Source organism: Saccopteryx leptura, chromosome 6 (assembly GCF_036850995.1).
Source record: "Saccopteryx leptura isolate mSacLep1 chromosome 6, mSacLep1_pri_phased_curated, whole genome shotgun sequence".
Lineage (NCBI taxonomy): Eukaryota > Metazoa > Chordata > Mammalia > Chiroptera > Emballonuridae > Saccopteryx > Saccopteryx leptura.
In genome coordinates, this window is record NC_089508.1 from 14,957,734 (window position 1) to 14,978,318 (window position 20,585).

Sequence of the window (20,585 nt, forward strand, 5' to 3'; positions counted from 1 at the left end):
TTGTTCACATGTCCAATCTATATGTATTTACACGGATATCTATATACTTTGGAAAGACTTGTGATGGGGTCTTATTTCAAATGATAATTGGCATTAAATCTTGGCTGAAATTTAATCAGAAGAATGATTAATAAGATTCCTTCAGATATTAACAGGCATGGAGACATTTATCATTTCTAGATAAACAAATGCCTGGTACATATGGAACCACATTCCTTTTAAAGGTACTTTGTTCTTAAATGTCATTTTTGGCTTTAAGAGTTAGTTTTTCATAAACTTTTTGCTGAACTATCTATTTTTAACGACTAATCATTTCTAAACAAATACATCTTGCTGTAACATTCAAATGATCTGATTCCATTCTCTGGAGGTAATCACTGCTACGAACACTTTGGTCTATCCTTGACATTTTTCTGTGCATAAGGAAGCATACATGATGATAGGGTAGTATTATTTGTTTTTTAATTATAAAAATGAGATCATATTATATACAATTTGTAATGTACTGTTTCAGTATATTAATAAAATTTTTCCAAATCAAGACACGTGAATTTATCTAACTAATGTTTTTTAAAAAGATAATTTTTAAACATATACTTTATAGCTGTAAGGCATATTGACTTCTGGATCATAAGCACACCGTCTCTGTACTGCATATTGACCTGAGTTGTGCATGTCTTGCTACATACATTAACCATAATTGACATGTGAATATTTGTCATTTTGTATAGCTGATTTTGGTGACTTTGATCAGTATGAATCCCAAGACTTTCTTCAGAAATTTGCCTTATTTCCTGTGGTAAGAATCCTTTTGACATTCAGCCTTTTAATAAAAAGTTGATTCCCAGACCCTTAAGAATCCCTGAAGTGCAGTCTACATGGTAGATTTACTATCTAGGAATAGTGCTAAGGAGTCAATTCCCTCTTATAAACAACTCAAGTATTAATACTTTTTCTGTTATACTCTTCTTGGTCATGGTCAACCCACAGAAACGGAGGGGTCTTGAATCACTGGGCTGCAGCCAGAGAAATTTGTTTTGTGTTTGGCTGTGAGTCTCAGAGAAGGGGTTCATTTTCAGCTTCCGAGGAACTGCACAGAGGTTTTGCTTTTAACCGAAGGATTGAAACCTCACAAAATTATGTTGAAATAAATTCGGCTTCTCATCGGCAATTTAAAAAGTAGACGATAAAAAGACACTGCCTTCTACTTTTTTATAGTCATTGCTGATGCTTTGGAACTCCTAGGGAGTGGTACTCTTCTGAGCGTCCGTCTGCCCAGCTGGCGGATGCACAGATGTTGTGCCGACGCTTGTTGTGATGGGGCTTACCAACCTGAAATACTGTATATCTCGGCTGGAACTTTCTCTGGGATGACTTGACAAGGTCAGGCGAGTGTTTGGTTCCTGAGCAGAAGCCACTGAATTCCTTAGAAAGATCGTGATCACCTCCTTAAGCAAAGCTCCCTCATATTAATACCGGTCCTACTTTTGCCTGATAGCCACGAGAGTTGGTTAGAGTCAGTAGCGACGATCCTTCCCGAGAAATCTGGGTGCCTTGTTTGCATACTCACTGCAGTGTGTTTTCTACAGGGGTGGTTACAAGATGAAAAGGTATTGGAAGAAGCAACCCAAAAAGTGGCCTTACTGCATCAAAAATACAGGTAACGCTAAGGAAATGAGACACGGAAACAGCATAGAGAGAGCCAGTGCCTGTTAGAACTTGAAATATGCATCGACACATTCACAGCTGGCATTTATGACGCTGCTGCAGCTACTGCCGCTGCTTGAGTCACCTCCGTCTTCATGGCACTCACTCTGCCACATGCTGGTCCCGGCACTTACCCACGTGAACTCCTTTGTCACCTGTGTTGTATCAGCAAGGGAGCTGAGAACGCTGAAAGCAGCCAGTCACTGAGGGGTGCCCATTCTCCACCCCATATAGTAAAGGTTTGGATACTAACTTAGCCCTTGATAGGTCAATTCAAGAGTGGAGAGACTTGTTTCCTTTCGTGGTGCAGCGAGTGCAGGGATTCCCCTCCTCACTCTGCTGTGGAAGCTGTCTGTATCCTCCCATCCTCTCGGAAGCCGTGCTAAGAGCTGTGGCGCTTACGGCCCTGACCCGTCCTCCTCTGTAGATGGTGACTTTCTTTGGGCGGTGAATCTGGAGGTGTAGTCTGTAAGGAAAATCCTCTCCTAGAGAATGCTAGGGCTTATTCTAAACCGAATGCCACATAGTTGCAAGTGGACTCGATGGATCATTCAATTCTTATAACCGCTCTTTAAGGTAAATGTTATTATCTCCTTACAGACTGAGGAAGCCAATCTCAAAGAGAATAAATAACTTGCCCAAAGTTACATGTGGTAGAGGTGTTATTTGAACCCAAGTCTGTCTGATTATACCCTATTATTCAGCCCCTCCCATTCAAAATAACCTTTCGCCTTTAGTCTCTCCCTTCTCAAATCCATGCAATCGTTCACAAAGGATTGATCTTCCTAAAATATCACTTTCTTCCTATCTCCCCTCCTCCTTCTCAAATGCTCGTGAATCTTGTCTTGCTGTTTACCAGCCCGAGTTCAGTACCCTGGGATTAAAGGCCTCCTGTACACTGATTAAGTCCTGCCTTTCCAGCTCTACCTCCTGCTGTCCCAAAGAACATGTGTTTTCAGTGCAGTCCCTCAGACATCCATTGCCGTGTCTTTTGTCGCTTTCATTCATCTGTTGTGCATCTCCTTAGAAGATGGTTTGTGACAGTTACTGTCTATGAGGCACAGTGCTGTGGCACAGAGATGAAGGAGACAGTCCCCTCCCACAGAGAGTGTGTTTCCTGCCTTGCAGTCTAAGGGGTAGGCAGGCTAACCCACTGTGGTCGTCATCACAATACTAAGAATAGATACTTAGGTCAAGTCTTGAAGGATATTCGGGATTGACCAGGTGCACAGGTGAGTGACAGGTTACCAGGAAGAGGGATTAGCATGTGCAAAGGCCCAGGGGCAGGAGGGAACAGGGTGTACTCAAAGAAATGCAGAGTTTGGGATGGCTAGGGGTGGGGTGCCGGTGGGTGTGGGGGAGCAGCCAAGGATGAGGCTGGAGAGATAAGCTTCCATGCAGTGGGCACTTTTTTTATCCACACCACCTTCCTACGTGTCTCGTGAATCTGTCATTGGCGCTATAACGGATTTCCACCCCCCTACGTCTATTTCCTGCACTTCCATCATTTGGCATTTACCACGTGATGCTTAGTGTTGCTGGATATTTTGGATAATGAGTAGTTATCAGTAGTTTAGAAAGAATCTTGGCTTTTAATCAAGATGTTTCAGGGGGTCATCTCATTCCCTGCGTTACCCTAAAATGTATAAGCACAAGAACCCCTATAAGCACCCCAGGGTGCAGCACAGTGCTTTGCGTGTGGGCAGTTTTCAGTGAATACGGATGGATTGATAGAACCAATCACAGATGCTTCGAAACTTGAAGTGTATATAATGTTTTAGGCCAAATTCATAGGTAGTGTTTTAGAAAAGCCTTTTCTGTTTGTTCCTTCTTTTGCTCTTAGTTCCGTGCCTGATCTCACTGTCGTCTTTTGGGTTGCAGGGGGCTCACAGCTCCTGATGCCGAAATGCTGTTCATGCAGGAGGTGGAGCGAATGGAAGGCTACGGCGAGGAGAGCTACCCTGCGAAGGTGAGAGGGCCGCAGGCTGCGCTCTGCAGTTGGTCTCCGCAGTTCCCGGAGGGTGGCGGGGAGCCCCGGCGCGCCCTGCTCTGCAAGGGCCGAAGGCGCGCAAAAGTCCAGAAGTTTGTGACCAGAATTTCGTACTAGAACATATCCCTGTTTTGGCGTTTGTTCTTTAAATGCTCTTGAAAGAGAGTTTCTTAAGGGGCCCTACCTCTTCCTGTATTCACACGCATTTATGAGATGATGCGTTCAAAACTCAGACATTTCCCCTTCAGAGCGGTTATCCTTAAGCCTCTGAGCATTTCATGTCTTGGGAAACGCGTTTAGGGAATGAGGTGTAGCTGTAGTTCTTACGCATCTGCCGCCCGAGTGTTCTGTGTCCTTTCAGGACAGCCAAGGCGGTGACGTATCCATCGGAGCCTGTCTTGACGGAATCTTCGTGAAACACAAGAATGGAAGGCCTCCTGCGATTTTCCGGTATTTTCCTCACACCTCCCTGTGCGCTTTCTGCGGCTGCTGTTGGTGATGCACTTAGTTCCTGTGCTAGGTATATTGCTCACAGTGCTCTCCCAGGGCCTCCTTAGGAAATGCCCCTCCTGGAGGAAAGTGCCACCTGACTGCAGTGCCCCTTCTTGTAAGCCACTTTCTACAAAACCAAATGTGCAGAAAATAGTGCTTGTAATGATGGTCAGCTTATGTAATGCTTAAAATGTGTGCCCCTTTTCTTACCGTATAGGCATTCTGTGTGTGTGTGTGTGTGTGTGTGTGTGTGTTAATTTTTAAAAAAGCTTTTCCATTGATTTAAGAAAGAGAGAGAAGCATCAGCATGGTGTTCCACTTAGTTCCAGTTAATTGTGCGCTCACTGGTTGCTTCTCGAATGGGCCCTGACCGGGGATCAAGCTATGACCTCAGTGCTTTGGGACAACACTCTATCTACTGAGCCACCCAGCCAGGGCTGGCATTCTTTTTTTTAATGTGAATTTTTCATTTGAGCTCTGGTTTCTAGAGCTATTTCTTGTGGAAAAATCTAGGGCTTTCTCTGATTCTAATTAATGTACCAAAATTCCTAAAATAACAACATCTAAACAAATTCCAGTGATGTTTCATAATGTTGATTTTTTTTTATTAAAGAAAGCAATACTATTCATTTCTGGAAATCTTAGGATATATATAGTAAGAAAGACAAAAAGGATATATAACGTGTTAATAGCAGCTGACTCTGAACAGCGAACTTGCCATGTGACTTAAATTTCCTTTTCAATATCCTGTGTTCTAGTTGATATTTTAACGATAGCAAGTTGGACCATGTTGTTCAGTCTCTTTTTATTCCTTAAAACTCATAACCTAGAAAATCTAAAGTGTCATTTCATAGAAATATTTGCAGTTTTACTGAGATTCTCCCTATGGGATTCTGTCATCTTGGTGAAAAATTAAACTTTATATTGTTTTTATAAACTAGTTCACTCTTTGGGTTCCTGGATTTGAACTTCATCTTCACCTTGAAGCCTTCAGAGCACCCCTCCTCCACTGTTGTGTCTTATTTTTTTTATTTTTTTTTATTTTTCTGAAATGAGAAACAGGGAGGCAGAGAGACAGACTCCCGCATGCCCCTGACTAGATCCACCCGGCACGCCCACTAGGGGGCGATGCTCTGCCCATTTGGGGCATTGCTCCATTGTAAACAGAGCTATTCTAGTGCCTGAGGTGGCGGCCATGGAGCCATCCTCAGCGCCCGGGTCAACTTTGCTCCAGTGGAGCCTTGGCTGTGGGAAGGGAAGAGAGAGATAGAGAGGAACAAGAGGGGGAAGGGTGGAGAAGCAGATGGGTGCTTCTCCTATGTGCCCTGACCAGGAATCGAACCCGGAACTTCCACACGGGGGGCTGATGCTCTACCGCTGAGCCAACCGGCCAGGGCCCCTTGTGTCTTATTTTATCCGGTCTCCAAAACTTAAGTGCACTTGTGTGCTTCTGTCCCTCGCCCCCCCCCCCCCCCAGCTAGGCCCCTTCTAGAGAAGCACTGTGCCTTCCTGATTTTAGTGTCCCTGGGACCTAGCACAATGTCATACTACGTGCCTTTAAAGGTGTTTGTTGAATGAAGAAAGGATGCATAGGCAACCAGCTAATATGGGGCTCTTTGATCCAACTAATCCGGCAAATGAGGATAGATAGATTTTACATGTTGAAACACTCCGGTGGCCTTATTTAGTATCATGCATTTACTTTTTGCAGCTACGTGTCAGCTATGTGTTGTCACTTCAATTAGGAAATGTATGTTAGCTGATTAAAACAACGGTTTTCTTTCTAAAATAAGGAGCAAGTATTGATTTATGCCTCAAGCTCAAGAAGGGAAATCACACATTTTATCTGCTGGTGTAAACATGCTCGCTCACGTTGCCCGTTTTCTATTTGTTTTCTTTAGGTGGCACGACATTGCTAACATGTCCCACAATAAGTCCTTCTTTGCATTAGAGCTGGCGAACAAAGAGGAGACGGTCCAGTTCCAGACGGTGAGCAAGTGTCAGGGGCCCCTGCAGTGTGCTTATTCTCTACGCAAACGCTAGCATTTCTGTGTGTATGTTTGCCGGTGGGTGGCAGTAAAATGACTACATTTTACAGTTTTATAAAACATTGTCAAATTTTACAGCATTTTGTATAAGAGTAGTTTTGTCATAATAGTACATTTGGCAGAAGTAGTTGCTTAGTAAACATTGTTGAATGAATGAATCCTTGGATAAATCTGATCATGATGGTCTTTAAATTAAACTTAAGGCACTAAATAGGGGAGAAAGTAAGCACTAATTGTTTAATTCCCATCGATAAGTGCATGGCTCTGTAGAAAGATTATTTTACAGTTAATTGCTTTTGCTCTCTTGACAAAGGCAGTATTGAGTCACCGAGTCCAATATTTTGCTTAAAAATGTCTTTGAGTTATCTATTGGTCAAAATAAAAGTTGACATTTTCATAATTTTTGAATTTAAGTCATTTTGAACCTGGGTGCAGAAATCACACTGTTAGAATAGTTTTTTTGTTGTTTTTTTTTGTCTTCATAAGTTAAATCCTAATGATAGCATTCCGATGGAGACACAGTGTTAGAAAATGAAAGAATCACATTATGTTAAAAGTGGCTTCACATCATATGTGACCCAATTCTGTCTTGTCCTCAGATAGACTCTGTATCAAGTTGTAAACACGCTTCCATTTATTTGATGCATGTTTTGTTTGCCAGGAAGACATGGAAACAGCGAAGTATGTGTGGAGACTGTGCGTCGCGAGGCACAAGTTCTACAGACTGAACCAGTGCAGCCTGTGAGTGCGCCCTGCTCCCGGAACTGATGAGTCTGGGCATTGTCTTTGTGATTTATGCTGTGTCATCGAGAAAGGCACATTTAATGAAAAATGATACTTTTATGGCATTTTTATGATAAACGCTTCACTTTTGCTTGTTCAAACGGTATTTCTCAATCTTTTATTTTCCACTTTGGCTTTGGACCAACTTATAATAACGACAGACATGCCTCTAAGATCTCTTTTAACTATTTACGAGAATCATTCTAGTTTCTGAAAGTTAGGGGATATCCTTTTTTCTTTAATCAGCATTTGGTGGGATGAAAGAGTATTGCTTTTCAAGCCATTTGAAGCATTGAAGGCCCTTCTTTCTAACGTGCGTTTTTCTCGGCCCCCTGGGGGTCCCCATCGCTCCCACCGGCATACAGATGTGCTGTAATATTTCACTTCCCTTTATTCCATGTGCCCTCTAGCCGCGGCGTTATACTCCGCTCTCCCTGATAGCAGATTTCTTCCAAAGAGTTGTATGTGCCTGCTGTCTCTCCTTCCTTCCACCCCGTGTCCCTGGGCTGCCACACCGTTGACGCTGCCTGTCCCAGTGACAGCGACCTGCATCCAGTGGTCATTTGCGGAGTTCATTCCCCTGACCCTGCAGCGGCATGGAACCTGTGACCACCCTGCAGCCCGCTCCTCTCGGCTGCCAGGACCCTGCTCCCTCCTGCTTTTCCTCCTTCCAGACTGTCTGCTCACCGCCTGAGCGGGGCTCCTCTCAGACCTCACCTCCATCCACACTGCCCGGGGGCCTTCGCCTCGCCCGGGCTCCCAGTAGCACCTGTGTGCTGCAGGGGCATCTGCTCTCAGGTTCTACCCAGCACAGATTCACACATCCTACGGCCTAGTTGATGTCCCCACTGGGTCACCTCAGAGGCACCTCAAATTTGATATGTCTAACATCCGTATCAAATTTTATTTCCCCCTGTTCCCCATTTTGACCGATGGCAGCACCAGATTCACCAGCCCCCAAACTAATTCCTGCTTGATTCCTGTTCCTCCACGTCCACCTCCAGGTCACCAGTGAGCTCTGCCGGCTCGGCCTTCAGAGCAGACCTGAAATCTGACGTGTCACCCCCTCCCCGCTGGCAGCTCAGCACCAGCCTCTCATCTGAAATGTCGCCTGTCTTCTCCGTCCCTGTGTCTGCGCCTGCCCAGCCTGTAGCCTCTTTCCACGAGTCAGCCAGAAGGTCTTAGTTTAACGGGAGTACGACCCCATCACTCTTCCTCAGGTCCTGCGTGGGCCTTCATTCCTTCATCCTGAGAAGTACAAGGCCCGTGTCATCAGGCCTTCACCTGGTTCCAGCCGGGTGTCCTTTACCCTCCCCCTCACGGTCCTGTCCCAGCCCCTCTAGTCTCTTTTCTGTCTGTGAACCGTGCCACCCTCTGCCAGAAATGCCCCTGTCCCGCGCCCTGCCACACCTCGCTCCCTCCTCCTGTCCCTGATCAGAGAGGCACCCCTCTCCAGAGAGACTGTCCCTAGCTGCCTGTGCAACCTCGCCCCCCACTGCCTGCCTCTCCTCATCCCAGTGCGCTTGGCACCACTTGAGTTTGTGTATTTGTTTGTTCACTTGTTTGTCGGCATCTCCTCCCAGCAGGTAAGCTCCCAGCGTGCTGGGGACAGACACTCTCTCTGACTTGTTGACCCTTGTATTTCCAGGGCTGAGCAAGGGTCTGGCCCTCGTTAGGCCTTGATGGATTGTTGAATGAAATGAGTCTATGGAAACAGGTGTTAGGCTCTCCGATTCGGGATGTCTGTGGTGCTGTAGGCGCCATTGGGAGGAGGTATCTCAAGTTAGCAAAGGTTTGGTTTCCCAGCCGAGTGACAGCTGAACCGAGACCTGGTTTCACTCCAGCCCCACAACCTTTACTTAGTAGCCCCTTCTCCCTCTCCTCTGGCCCATGGCCACTGCCTCAGCCGCCTCTGTTCCTCCTCGCTCCTCACCTGCCCTGTCTCACCTGGCTGCAGCCAGTGTTCCTGTGGCACTGCTCTCAGAGTGACAGCTCAGATCTGAGGCTGGCCCTGTGCTCCACCGCTCCTTAGCTACCAGGTTACGTGCAGACGCCTGGGGTCCTCCTCTGGGTTCATCTGCCCGCCAGACCTTGATCCTGGTGCCCGGAACCCATCGGTTCTATAGTGCAGATGCTTCTCGCAGCCCCGGCCCGTGGCTGGCATGCCCTTCCTCCTCCCCCGGGCAGACTTGTCACTCTCCCAGATCCGCTTAAATGCAGCTGCCCTGAACCCACCATGCATTACGTTTGCTTAGCCCTTGGTCCCGCTCTACAGGCCTGTTTTGCCTACCATCTTCATGACAAGTGTTCTTTCTTTTATTTTAGTGAGACAGAGACAGAGAGAGGAACAGACAGGGACAGACAGGCAGGAAGGGAGAGATGAAAAGGGTCAGTTCTTTGTTGCAGCACCTCAGTTGTTCATTGATTGCTTTCTCATATGTGCCTTGACCAGAGGGGCTACAACTGAGCCAGTGACCCCTTGCTCAAGCCAGCGACCTTTGGGCTCAAGCCAGCGACCATAGGGTCATGTCTATGATCCCAATGCTTAAGTTAGCAACCCTGCACTCAAGCTGGTGAGCCCGCACTCAAGCCGGATGAACTGTGCTCAAGCCAGCGATCTCGGGATTTCGAACCTGGGTCCTCTGTGTCCCAGTCCAACACTCTGTCCACTGCCTCACCGCCAGTCAGGCTCATGACAAGTGTGCCGATTCAGTAAATGCTTCCTCTATTTCAAGCATTCTGCCGAGAGCTTTTCTCTCCTTTACTACGCACAAGTAGTGTTGCCCTTGGATGGATGAAGGCGGAGACGTAAACACGTGACGTGTTGTTCCCCTGCCGTGTGCCTGGTGACTGGGGGCAGTGAGACCAGAGCCCGTCTGTTTGCTGCTGTGTGGGACTGCGCGCGTGTCCGTGTCTGCAGCTCGCCGTGGGTGGGATCTGTCTGTCGTGTCCGCCGGGCTCCGTGGGGCAGGCCCTCCTCTCACTCGTCTTCGTGCCACGGTGTCTGGCGAGGGCCTTTGATTGTGAGGCGTAGCCCACGTTGGGGCCTGAGTGACGCGGGGATGGGATTGGAGGAAGAAGAGCCCTTTCGCTCCTTGCTGATGTCCTGTTATTACTGTCCAGGGAGAAAGGAAAGGCTGCGGAAACGCTTTGTGTTCTGCAGGGACCCGGGGTGTGGACAAAACCTCCAGCAAGCAGCAAACGTGCGGAGACTTGTGTAGGAAAGGAGAAGGAAATGACCGGGGGGTCCATTTAGCAGAGCCACCCAACGATTAGCACTTGGGCCCCCCTTCCCCTCTTCTTTCTGCATCTCCAGCCATGTTTCTTTTATGAGTCCTACTGCTGGTCCGGTGATGGGGTTTTGAGGAGCACTGAGCAACAGGGAGGAGCAACCCTGCTTTCTCAGGGATGTGGTGGCCCCTGTCAGTTGCGTGGTCGGGAGCTCGGGGTGCGTTTGTGGCTGGAAGCCCCCCCCCCTCCCCCCGCGACAAGGTCCGGTGGAGCTGCTGCTAGTCAAGGGTAATTGCACTGGGGCCCCTCCGGGCTGGCCTCGTTACCCAGCCACGTGTGACATTGTTTTTATGCAGAAGTGTGTTCTGAGATTCACAGAGTAGATATACAGTCTACTGTACCATAGCCTTTTCAGAATTATAAAGCCTTTCATAGGTTTGAGAGTATTCATTACTTTAGTTCATTCTTTTTCTGAAAAAATAACAGGGAATAATCATTTTAAGTAAAGCATCAATATAATGCCTTCCTAGTAGGCATCCATACTGATTGGTGCCACATTTGGTTTTTAATCTCTGCGTATCCACTAGGTCATGGAAGTCCGTTTCCTTGAAGTATCCCTATGCAATTGTTTATGATGCTGACATCTATTTCATTCTGTAGGAGATGAATGTTTCATCGTGAGCATTTTTGTTCCCCAGGTGAAATAAAGGAATTCTTAGCTTTTGATAGGTTAAAAAATGGAAAATTCTTTAATTTTTGTGGTCATTTCTTTTAAGGCTCGCTGTTCAGTCCCATTCAGTGTTGTCCTGGTTCTGAAGAATCGGTAGACTTGTTCTCATGGTCCAGATGGGCATTTCATGAGCCTGCAGCAGGCCTGGGACTGGGCAGTGGGTCTGGACGAATAGTTTAGGCCGGGGCCCTGGTGGCTCAGGAGGTGGACGCTGTTTGCGTAGAAAGCACGGCCTCACTGCTCAGTCCTGATGTAGAACAGGACGCTGTTGGGGACGGCCTTGTGCGGGTCATCTAAACTTGACCCACGTGACTGTACTTTAGAATTTGAAGAATGGCAGGATCCATCATCCGTCTTGCCCCTCCCTCCACTCCTAAACAGAACTGTGCCTTAGGGAACAGAATCATCTTATGTCACCCAAGTCTCAAACATGTTAGATCACAATAATCTTTTTGTTTCTTAATTTATTAAACGGATAATAGGACCTTACTTAATATTCCTATAGTCTTGGATTAGGAATTAAATAAATAAGGTAATGAGGTCAGTGACTTTCCAACCCCCTCTCCACCTCCCCACCCCAGAACCAGTCAACCAGTCACGCTACAACCGCGTCTTGGATTTGTCTGAGTAAAAGCCGGCGGGGGAAAAGGAATCTTGGGAGGGTTCGTGGTGTAGGAGGCTTTCTCGCCCCTCGGAGGGGAGGGGAGGGGAGGGGAGGGGAGGGGAGGGGAGGGCGGTGTCCCCCAACCTGGAAAGCCAAGTGATGGAGGTTTCAGCAGACGTTCTCTGGAAGGGAAGCTGGGTTTCGGCCGTCAGCAAGCTGCGTGCTGAGCGCAGGGAGAGAGGCCTGCGTCCTGCAGCTGAGGGCTGTCAGTGAGCACAGCAGCCGCGCTCCGCCTGTGCCCTGGAGACTGTGGGGATCAGGAGACCGACTGGTGGAGGCCTTGCCTGGGGAAAGGGGTTGTCCACTTGTAGGCCTATCGCAGGGTTTGAAGGCACCTGAGAGGCCTGTGAGAAGGCAGAGTAACCCCATTCCGCTCAAGGAAAGTCATAGAGATGAACATTTTCTAGGCATCCCCACCGTCCAACATAATATTTGTTCATCAAAATCTCCGCACTGGCCATAAATAAGAAAGAAGCTCGCAAAGCAAAATCCAGGCAGCTCGTAGACATACAAGTGCCATGGAAGTGCTGAGTAATGAGCTTGCCTTGACTCCTCAGTCACTGCGTCACTCGCTCAGCAAACACAGAGGGCCCCGCGTGTGCCGGCCCCGGCGACACCGTGGCCTGGGCTCCCGCCTCCGCACAGCGTGCGGGGCCGGTGGGCTGGGAGGGGTGTTCAGAGAAATCATCAGCTGCTGAGCTGGCTCAGGAAGCTGACAGACCTGCTCCTTCCAGTGCCGGTTCTGCTACTTAGTTTCCATGTGACCAGGAGTAATTAACTTAATTCGAGTATCAGTTTCTTCACCTGTGAAATCAGAGAAATAACCATCCTCCCTGGTGGGGTTGGTGTGGGTCCCACGCGGTAATCATGTGCAGTCTTTGCCCTTTCAACAAGTGCTATCATCTATTTCGCGTGGGCTCACAGCCTTTTCTTGTCCTGCCTTCTCCAGTGCACACCTGCCTGCCAGTGACGTTTTTCCTTAGAGTCCCTCACCTGTCTCAACGTTAGCAGCACCCGTCAGCATTGTCGACTGCCCCCAAAGTTTGGGAAACACAGCCACAGCCCACCGCCTCTTCTCGGGTGCTAAGTGTAGGATAGCCGATGTCACAGCGAGCTGCACTCACAAGAACGTGGGCAGGAAGAGGCTGGGCTGTTCAAGCGGACGGCGAGGCTGACTCCGTCACACAGCCCGGCAGCAGGAAGAGGCACTGGTTTGCCTGTTGAGCAGAAACAGCCTCTGCAGTGGGCAGTGTCGCCCGCCGCCCACCTCCGGGGTGCCGCCAGCCAGGGTGCCGCCAGCCGGGGGTGCCGCCAGCCGGGGCGCCAAAACGGAACGCGTGGCGGGGGTGGGGGCTGCTGCCCAGGTCCTAAGCTCTGTCTGCATCCTTGGGGTCCGTGTGTAACACACTTCAGTCTATTTTTGCTGCAGGCTGGGCAACTCAGCACATGCTGGAGTATTCTATCAGCGGACCTTTCTCCCACGGCTGCGTTTCGAATCTGTAGTACTTTATACTTTAAAAGTTCAGTCTGTTGCAGTGAGTCTCTAGACTAAACATAAACTTCAAATGACCAGTTTGCCCAAACTTAGCCCCGACAGTGGAGAATGGGCAGAAGCAAAATAAATGTAAGGCTACAAAATGCAGGGTCTTCAAATTCTGGACATAGATTTTAGGAATGTATTAACATGCAGTTAAGGAGTATTAAAAAAGAAAAGTCCAGACACAGCCTCCTGACTCGTTTCCTTAACCCCTTGAGTAGTACGAAGGTCCCTGTACGTCCTCGTGCCTCCTGACCATCCAGAGGACGATCGTGTATGTGTGAGGCAGCATTAAAAAAAGGCAAATGTATGTTCTTCTTGTTTCCTTAAATTGGTTATAAAAAAAACTTGATTTTAAGTTAATAAAACTGGAACTGGAACTAATTTCATTTTTTGAAAAACAAAACAAAAAACTCACTCCTGGAAGTCAGCGATCATAAAAAAATCTTATTACTCAAACGGGTAAGGAGGCCTCCTTTACCTATACCTATGCTGTTTTACCCATTGATACAGGTGTTTTTAAAGTCTTGTAGAATTTGCATCTCCTTTATTGTTGAGAGACATAAATACTGGCAGTATTTGGAAAAGAGACATCTATTCATCAATAAGCTTATTACATTGCAAAGATAAAAAAACTATTAAAGAAAGCATTTGATTAAAAAAAAGTCATCTAGTAAAAGCAATTGTAGTCATCCGATGGTAAGCTAATAACAGGGTTTGAATGTAAGAGATTGTTAGAGTTACTAAGAATGTTAATTTATGAGTCAGGAGGTTTGATATTACAGGAACTGTGCTGATTAAATGTAGTGAGTTTTCAATTTGCGATTATGGATTCTCTAGTAATTACTCCTTAGAGCACTCTAACCAAAGGTCACAAAATATTTTTCTAATCAGTAATTATGTGTCACATAAGCGCATGAGCTAGGTACAGATGGTGAAAGGATTTTTTTAAAAAGTACTTTTTTTTTTCTTTACAGGGACAGAGAGAGAGAGTCAGAGAGAGGGATAGATAGGGACAGACAGACAGGAACGGAGAGAGATGAGAAGCATCAATCATCAGTTTTTCGTTGCGACACCTTAGTTGTTCATTGATTGCTTTCTCATATGTGCCTTGACCGCGGGCCTTCAGCAGACCGAGCAACTCCTTGCTTGAGCCAGTGACCTTGGGTCTAGGCTGGTGAGCATTTTTAAATTTTGCTCAAGCCAGATGAGCCCGCGCTCAAACTGGTGACCTCGGGGTCTCGAACCTGGGTCCTCAGCATCCCAGTCCAACGCTTTATCCACTGCGCCACCGCCTGGTCAGGCTAAAAAGTACTTTGACAAAATTCTGTAAGTCATCAACGAAGCCCAGAATCCTTAGTGGTTAGGTTCCTAGATCTTATTTTCGACAGAATTGACCACACAAAACCAAAAAGCTGCTTGCCTCTGTTTAAAAACGATAGGATAGTAGGCTTCTCTGTTTCTCATTTCCTTTTTGACCCGGTTTTATTTAGAGATGGGACTTGTGCATAGATTCAATTCTCAGATTATCTGATAAGTCTCAGTCGACCCTCCTTAATATTCTCATGGCTTTTTAAAAAGTACGTTTAACACTAATCAGAGAGAAATTTCATTAAAGAAAGATGAATGAGTTTAGCGCAGGCCCAATAAACCAATTTTTCTGCTCTTTTGCATTCTCTAGCTTGGTTCCTTAGAAGAAATATGTATTCTTAAGTTACCAGAGTTATAAATTTATCTCTGTTATGTTTGTAGTCTGTGATTAACAGACTTTTTTGGGGGGTATTTTTCTGAAGTTAGAAGCAGGGAGGCAGTCAGACAGACTCCTGTATGCGCCCAACAGGATCCACCTGCCATGCCCACTAGGGGGCGGTGCGCCATTGCCTTCGGAGCCATTCTAGTGCCTGAGGCGGAGGCCATGGAGCCATCCTCAGTGCCTGGGTCAACTTTGCTCTAATGGAGCCTTGGCTGCAGGAGGGGAAGAAGGAGAGAGAGTAAGGAGAGGGGGAAGGGTGGAGAAGCAGATGGGCACTTCTCCTGTGTGCCCTGGCCGGGAATTGAACCTGGGACTTCCATATGCTGGGCTGATGCTCTACCACTGAGCCAACCGGCCAGGGCCTGTGGTTAATACTTTTTTTTTTTTCTGAAGCTGGAAACGGGGAGAGACAGACTCCCGCATGCGCCCGACCGGGATCCACCCGGCATGCCCACCAGGGGGCAACGCTCTGCCCACCAGGGGGCGATGCTCTGCCCCTCTGGGGCATCGCTCTGTTGCGACCAGAGCCACTCTAGCGCCTGGGGCAGAGGCCAAGGAGCCATCCCCAGCGCCCGGGCCATCTTTGCTCCCATGGAGCCTTGCTGCGGGAGGGGAAGAGAGAGACAGAAAGGAAGGAGAGGGGGAGGGGTGGAGAAGCAGATGGGCGCTTCTCCTGTGTGCCCTGGCCGGGAATCAAACCCGGGACCTCTGCACGCCAGGCCGACGCTCTACCACTGAGCCAACCAGCCAGGGCCTATAGACTTTTAATTAAAGGCAGTGCCTGTTGCTTCCAGCTCCTGGGTGGGCAGCTGATGGCCGCCCCAGGTCTGCCAGTGGTGGTGGTGGGGTCAGTGCTGAAGCAGGCCCACCTGAGAGAGGCGTTTGCATTGACTCATGTTTACTCTGGGATGAGTTTGGTGGTGGTGGTGGGGAGTAGCTGCGCCTCTCTTCTCTGTTTATGGTCTCACTGCAGCAGCTTCTCCTGGATGGACCAGGGGAAGTTGCTCCTACTGACCCCTTTGGTGGTCTAGGCAACCGATGCTCCATGAGGACCCTCAAACCCTGGAGTGGTCAAAGGGATCTGGCAGTGGCAAGGGCCGAGGCCCCGTGTAAGGACAGAGAATCACCTTCGTTTTCTCAAACTTGTAATTAGAGTACTTTGTCTTTTTTGCATTTGAATATTTTTTTAGTGACAGAGAGTCAGAGAGAGGGACAAGGACAGACAGACAGGAAGGGAGAGAGATGAGAAGCATCAATTCTTCATGGTGGCACCTTAGTTGTTTATTGATTGCTTTCTCATATGTGCCTTGACTGGAGGGCTACAGCAGAGTGAGTGACCCTTTGCTCGAGCCAGCGACCTTGGGTTCCAGCTGGTGAGCTTTGCTCAAATCAGATGAGCCTGCGCTCAAGCTGGCGACCTCGAGGTCTCAAACCTGGGTCCTCCACGTCCCAGTCTGATGCTCTATCCACTGCGGCACCACCTGGTCAGGCTGCGTTTGAATATTATTTTACTTTCTTATTAATTTACTTTGACAGAATGAGGCAGATTATGTGTGTGTGTGAGCATTTAGGTGTGTATACACTCTTTTCAAAGACGTGTCTTCTTTTACAGGCAGACGCAGGCCGTCACCGTGAACCTGATTAGGAGGAGGTCTTCTTCGAGGATGTCTCTGGTAAGAGAGAAGAAAAGCTACGCTTGCTGATTTTCTTTTAGTGATGGCATCTTCCTTAATAAAACAGGCTTATGGTAGCACTAAGTTTTAGTTTGAACTATAAGAGTGTGTCACTATTTGTTCTTGACCAAAAAAATGGTGATTTTCTTCCCCTTTAGTTAAGCCCAGTACTTATATAATATTTACTATATTATAGTATACATATTTAAATACTGGGTTCAACCCTAATATTTAAACTTTTGACTATTATCTAAGACAGTGGTCGGCAAACTCATTAGTCAGCAGAGCCAAATACCAACAGTGCAACCGATTGAAATTTCTTTTGAGAGCCAAATTTTTTAAACTTAAACTATATAGGTAGGTACATTCCTTATCGAGGTAGCGCCCGCACATGGTATTTTGTGGAAGAGCCGCACCCAAGGGGCAAAAGAGCCGCTTGTGGCTCGCGAGCCACGGTTTGCCGGCCACTGAAGAGTATCAGAAGCTAGTAGATACTTAACATACTGGCCAATTTTGCCTGATAAGATTAAATATACTACATATAAGCTTTTTTGTGTGTGTGTGTGTGTGGCAGAGACAGAGTCAGAGAGAGGGACAGATAAGGGGCAGACAGACAGGAAGGGAGAGAGATGAGAAACATCAATTCTTCGTTGCGGTTCCTTAGTTGTTCATTGATCACTTTCTCATATGTGCCTTGACCGAGGGGCTATAGCAGACTGAGTAACCCCTTGCTCGAGCCAGTGACCTTGGGTCCAAGCTGGTGAGCTTTGCTCAAACCAGACGAGCCCGCGCTCAAGCTGGCGACCTCGAGGTCTCGAGCCTGGGTCCTTCCGCATCCCAGTCTGACACTCTATCCACTGCGTTACTGCCTGGCCAGGCTACATATAAGCTTCTTATAGTTAAATGTTTATATAAAAATTCAGAAAATTTGCCTCTATTCGTTCTTGCTCTTAACTTTTCAGATACAGCGTGTTTTCTTGTGCTATCTGATGTCTGACATCAGTGCATGCCATTCTGGGGAATGCTGACGATGCCAGATGCAGTCAGAGCTAGAGGGTCTTCATAGGTTTTTTTAGTAGAGAGAAAGAAGCCAGCAGAAAACTGCTTTCCATGTGTTAATAATGTGGGCAATGAGTTTTAACCGTTTCCAACTTCCTGTCTCTTAGCCGAAGCCTCAGCCCTACGTGCTGCCGCCCCCGCCCCAGATGCATTACAATGGGCATTACACGGAACCCTACACGTCTTCTCAAGGTGAGGTGCGCTTCTTCTCACACGCCTTACAAGACTGCTACGATTTGGATAAATTATGAAGATTTGGAAATCTTGAAGCCAGTATCATTTTTGCCTGAAGTGACTTCCCAAATTCTTGTCGTGATTATAGCCATTTCTTGGACACATGTAGAAAATATGCAGGACAGTGGTCCCCCTTCAGCCGCGGGGCATACGGTCCAGGACCGCAGTGGGTGTCTGAAGCCATGGACAGTACCACGCCCTACACGGATTGTGTTTTTCCTTACACACTCGTGCCTCCCACCCAAAGTCTCGTCTCCTCGTGTTGCCGTATAGGTAACCCACGCACCGACTTTGCCCTTCCCTCGGCCCACTTCCCCCCGGTCGTCCCGTCTGGTAGCCACCATTGCTTGTCTGTATCTATGAGTTTGTTTTTTCAGTGCATTTGTTACTTTTTTGTTTCATGTACCACAGGTGAGTGAATTCATATGGTTTTTGCCCTTTTCTGACTGACTGACTTCACTTAGCATAGTACCCTTGAGATTCATTCGTGTTGCCACAGAAAGGCAATATTTCATCCTTTTTATGGCCGAGTGGTATTTATTCTGTTATATAAATGCCGCCTCTTCTTTCTCCATTCATCCGCCAGTGGATATTTAGGTTGTTTCCATGTCTTGGCTGTTGTAAATAGTGCTGAGATGAACATGGGGGTGCGTGTATGTCTTTATGAATTAGTGTTTTCATGTCTTTTGTTAACTACCTAGAAGAGGAATTGCTGCACCGTATGAATTACACTTTGATGCTCACATGATCCCATATCGGGCCCACTGGCTCTTCCTCAAGCTGTTTCCTGTTGTGTCCTCTTATTACCTGCCCTCCCCACCCCTCATGACCAGTAGCCTTTCAGCACTTCCCTGTTTGCTGGCGCAGGATGGCCCGGGTTCATTATCAGAGAGCTTCCCAACGTAGAGGTGTAAAGTTTTTCTTTCTTTCATTTTGCACTGGATTCGTATGGGGAGCTGTATTTAATTAAGAAAGTCCTTCGACAGCTGAATCTCAAGTGTGCGTTTAACGTTTGCTCTCTACCTGGTCTACCAGGATCTCCTATAAAAGGCCAAGGAGCTTTATGCAGAGAAGTCATTCCACATCTTAAGAAGCTTAGAATCTCATAGTTGAGGATAAGACGAGCACACAAATAACTCAAGTCCAAAGAGAACATGGAGGTTTTGATGAGCGAGGGCAAGCAATTCCCGTGCCGTTCAGTGGGAGAATGAGTCTGCTCCTGGTGGGCGGTTGAGAAGGACTTCCTGGGCCTCAGGAGGTGGGTGGGTTGGGTCGTGATTGGGATTGCTGCTCCTGGTTTTGGGGGACAGTGAATGCTGTGGCACGGAATGAGGAAGAGGGTGTTCGGAGAGTAAAGTGGTCCTGTGGGCTCGCATAGGTAATGATGCCTAATTGGGCCAGAAGGTGGCGGACTGTGTTGTTTCTGCCGGGCCTCACGGTAAGGGTGAGGGTTTCCATGCAGCGGGCTGGGCAGTAGGGGGCGGTGCTTTGGGGTGTGGATTCTGGGACTGTCCCCCTGAGGGTGTGTTTCACCTTCACCTAAACTGTCCTGTGTCCTGCCCTTGTCTGGTTTTGCAGCTCCAGCCCCTCCCACTCCTGGGAGAGGGCTCTTCTCTTCACGTTGTGTTTACTTCCTACCCGTTCCTTTTCCTGGGTCTACAGACATCTGAATATTCTCTCCCTCTCCCCTTTTTTCCAACTGTGGTTTGTTTTCCTTTCCGAAAGTTTTTCCCTCCCTTCTTCTGAGAGTGACAGCTGCGAACTGCCCCTGCTTGGTCACCTGCTTACTCCTCCTGCCTCCGCTGCTCTGCTCAAGGGCCCTCTCCGGGTCCCCGCACCCCACCCAGGACCCCATCCACCCCCTCACCATCACACTCCAGCCGTCTCTCCTGAAGGATCTCAGTGTGCTGGGTTCTCCCTCTCCTCCTGCCCCAGGGTTGTTCACTGCTCCCGGGTATGTCCCGGCCGCCTCCCCTCCGCCTCCCCTCCGTGGCAGGCTCACCACTTTTCAGATTTCACCACGGGGAGCGTCAGGTCTGTGCTTCCCAGCTCTCGGCATCCCAGGCTCCAGCCCTGCGGTCCATGTCCGCTAGGCGGACGTGCAGGTCCGGGTACCGCAGCCCACAGCTATACCAAAGCCCTCAGCGCAGTGCCTGGCTTATGGTGAGGTCTCAGTAAATATCCCCAGCTGTTTCAGCTTGCTGAACAGCGACTGAAATATTACATTTGATCTCTTCACTCTGCTAGCCTGTCCCTTTTCCTGTTTTCCTTCATCTTTGTGATGAAGTCACTCTCCTGGTTACTTGGATTCCAAACTGCATGTTTTTGTGGGGGTTTTTTTTGCCCTGAACACCTAGTCAGTTACAACTCCTATGACTTCTAACTTCATGTATCTTCCTTTTCCTTTCTCCCTGTCCCTCTGCTACTGATCCAGTCCAGTTTTTATAAAACCTTTCACTAGCCGTTGTGTTACCAGATCGGATTGTCTGTGTCCACTCTGTCCCGGGGAGACAGGACACACAGCTGCCAGGCTCACCTCGGCTCTCTGAGGCTCGTTCCCCTGCCTGGTGGTCAGTGCACCACGATATTCCCTCCTTCTCCTTTCCCCGGGTCGTTCCCACTGTTCTTTGGTTCCCGGCTAGCTGCCTGACGCTCGGCCACACTGAGCATGGCCTCCAGGAGGT

General features: G+C 48.0%; 1 protein-coding gene across 1 annotated transcript in view; it reads left to right on the top strand.

Annotated features, from left to right (window-relative positions):
• PTPN21 (protein tyrosine phosphatase non-receptor type 21) overlaps window positions 1-20,585 on the top strand; it is a 72,923-nt gene that overhangs the window by 34,384 nt on the left and 17,954 nt on the right. The window contains exons 5-12 of the mRNA XM_066344023.1: window positions 732-799; window positions 1,590-1,660; window positions 3,589-3,676; window positions 4,059-4,147; window positions 6,091-6,178; window positions 6,899-6,978; window positions 16,548-16,608; window positions 17,775-17,859. Coding sequence (XP_066200120.1) covers window positions 732-799; window positions 1,590-1,660; window positions 3,589-3,676; window positions 4,059-4,147; window positions 6,091-6,178; window positions 6,899-6,978; window positions 16,548-16,608; window positions 17,775-17,859 — 630 coding nt within the window. The remainder of the gene's footprint in view (window positions 1-731; window positions 800-1,589; window positions 1,661-3,588; window positions 3,677-4,058; window positions 4,148-6,090; window positions 6,179-6,898; window positions 6,979-16,547; window positions 16,609-17,774; window positions 17,860-20,585) is intronic.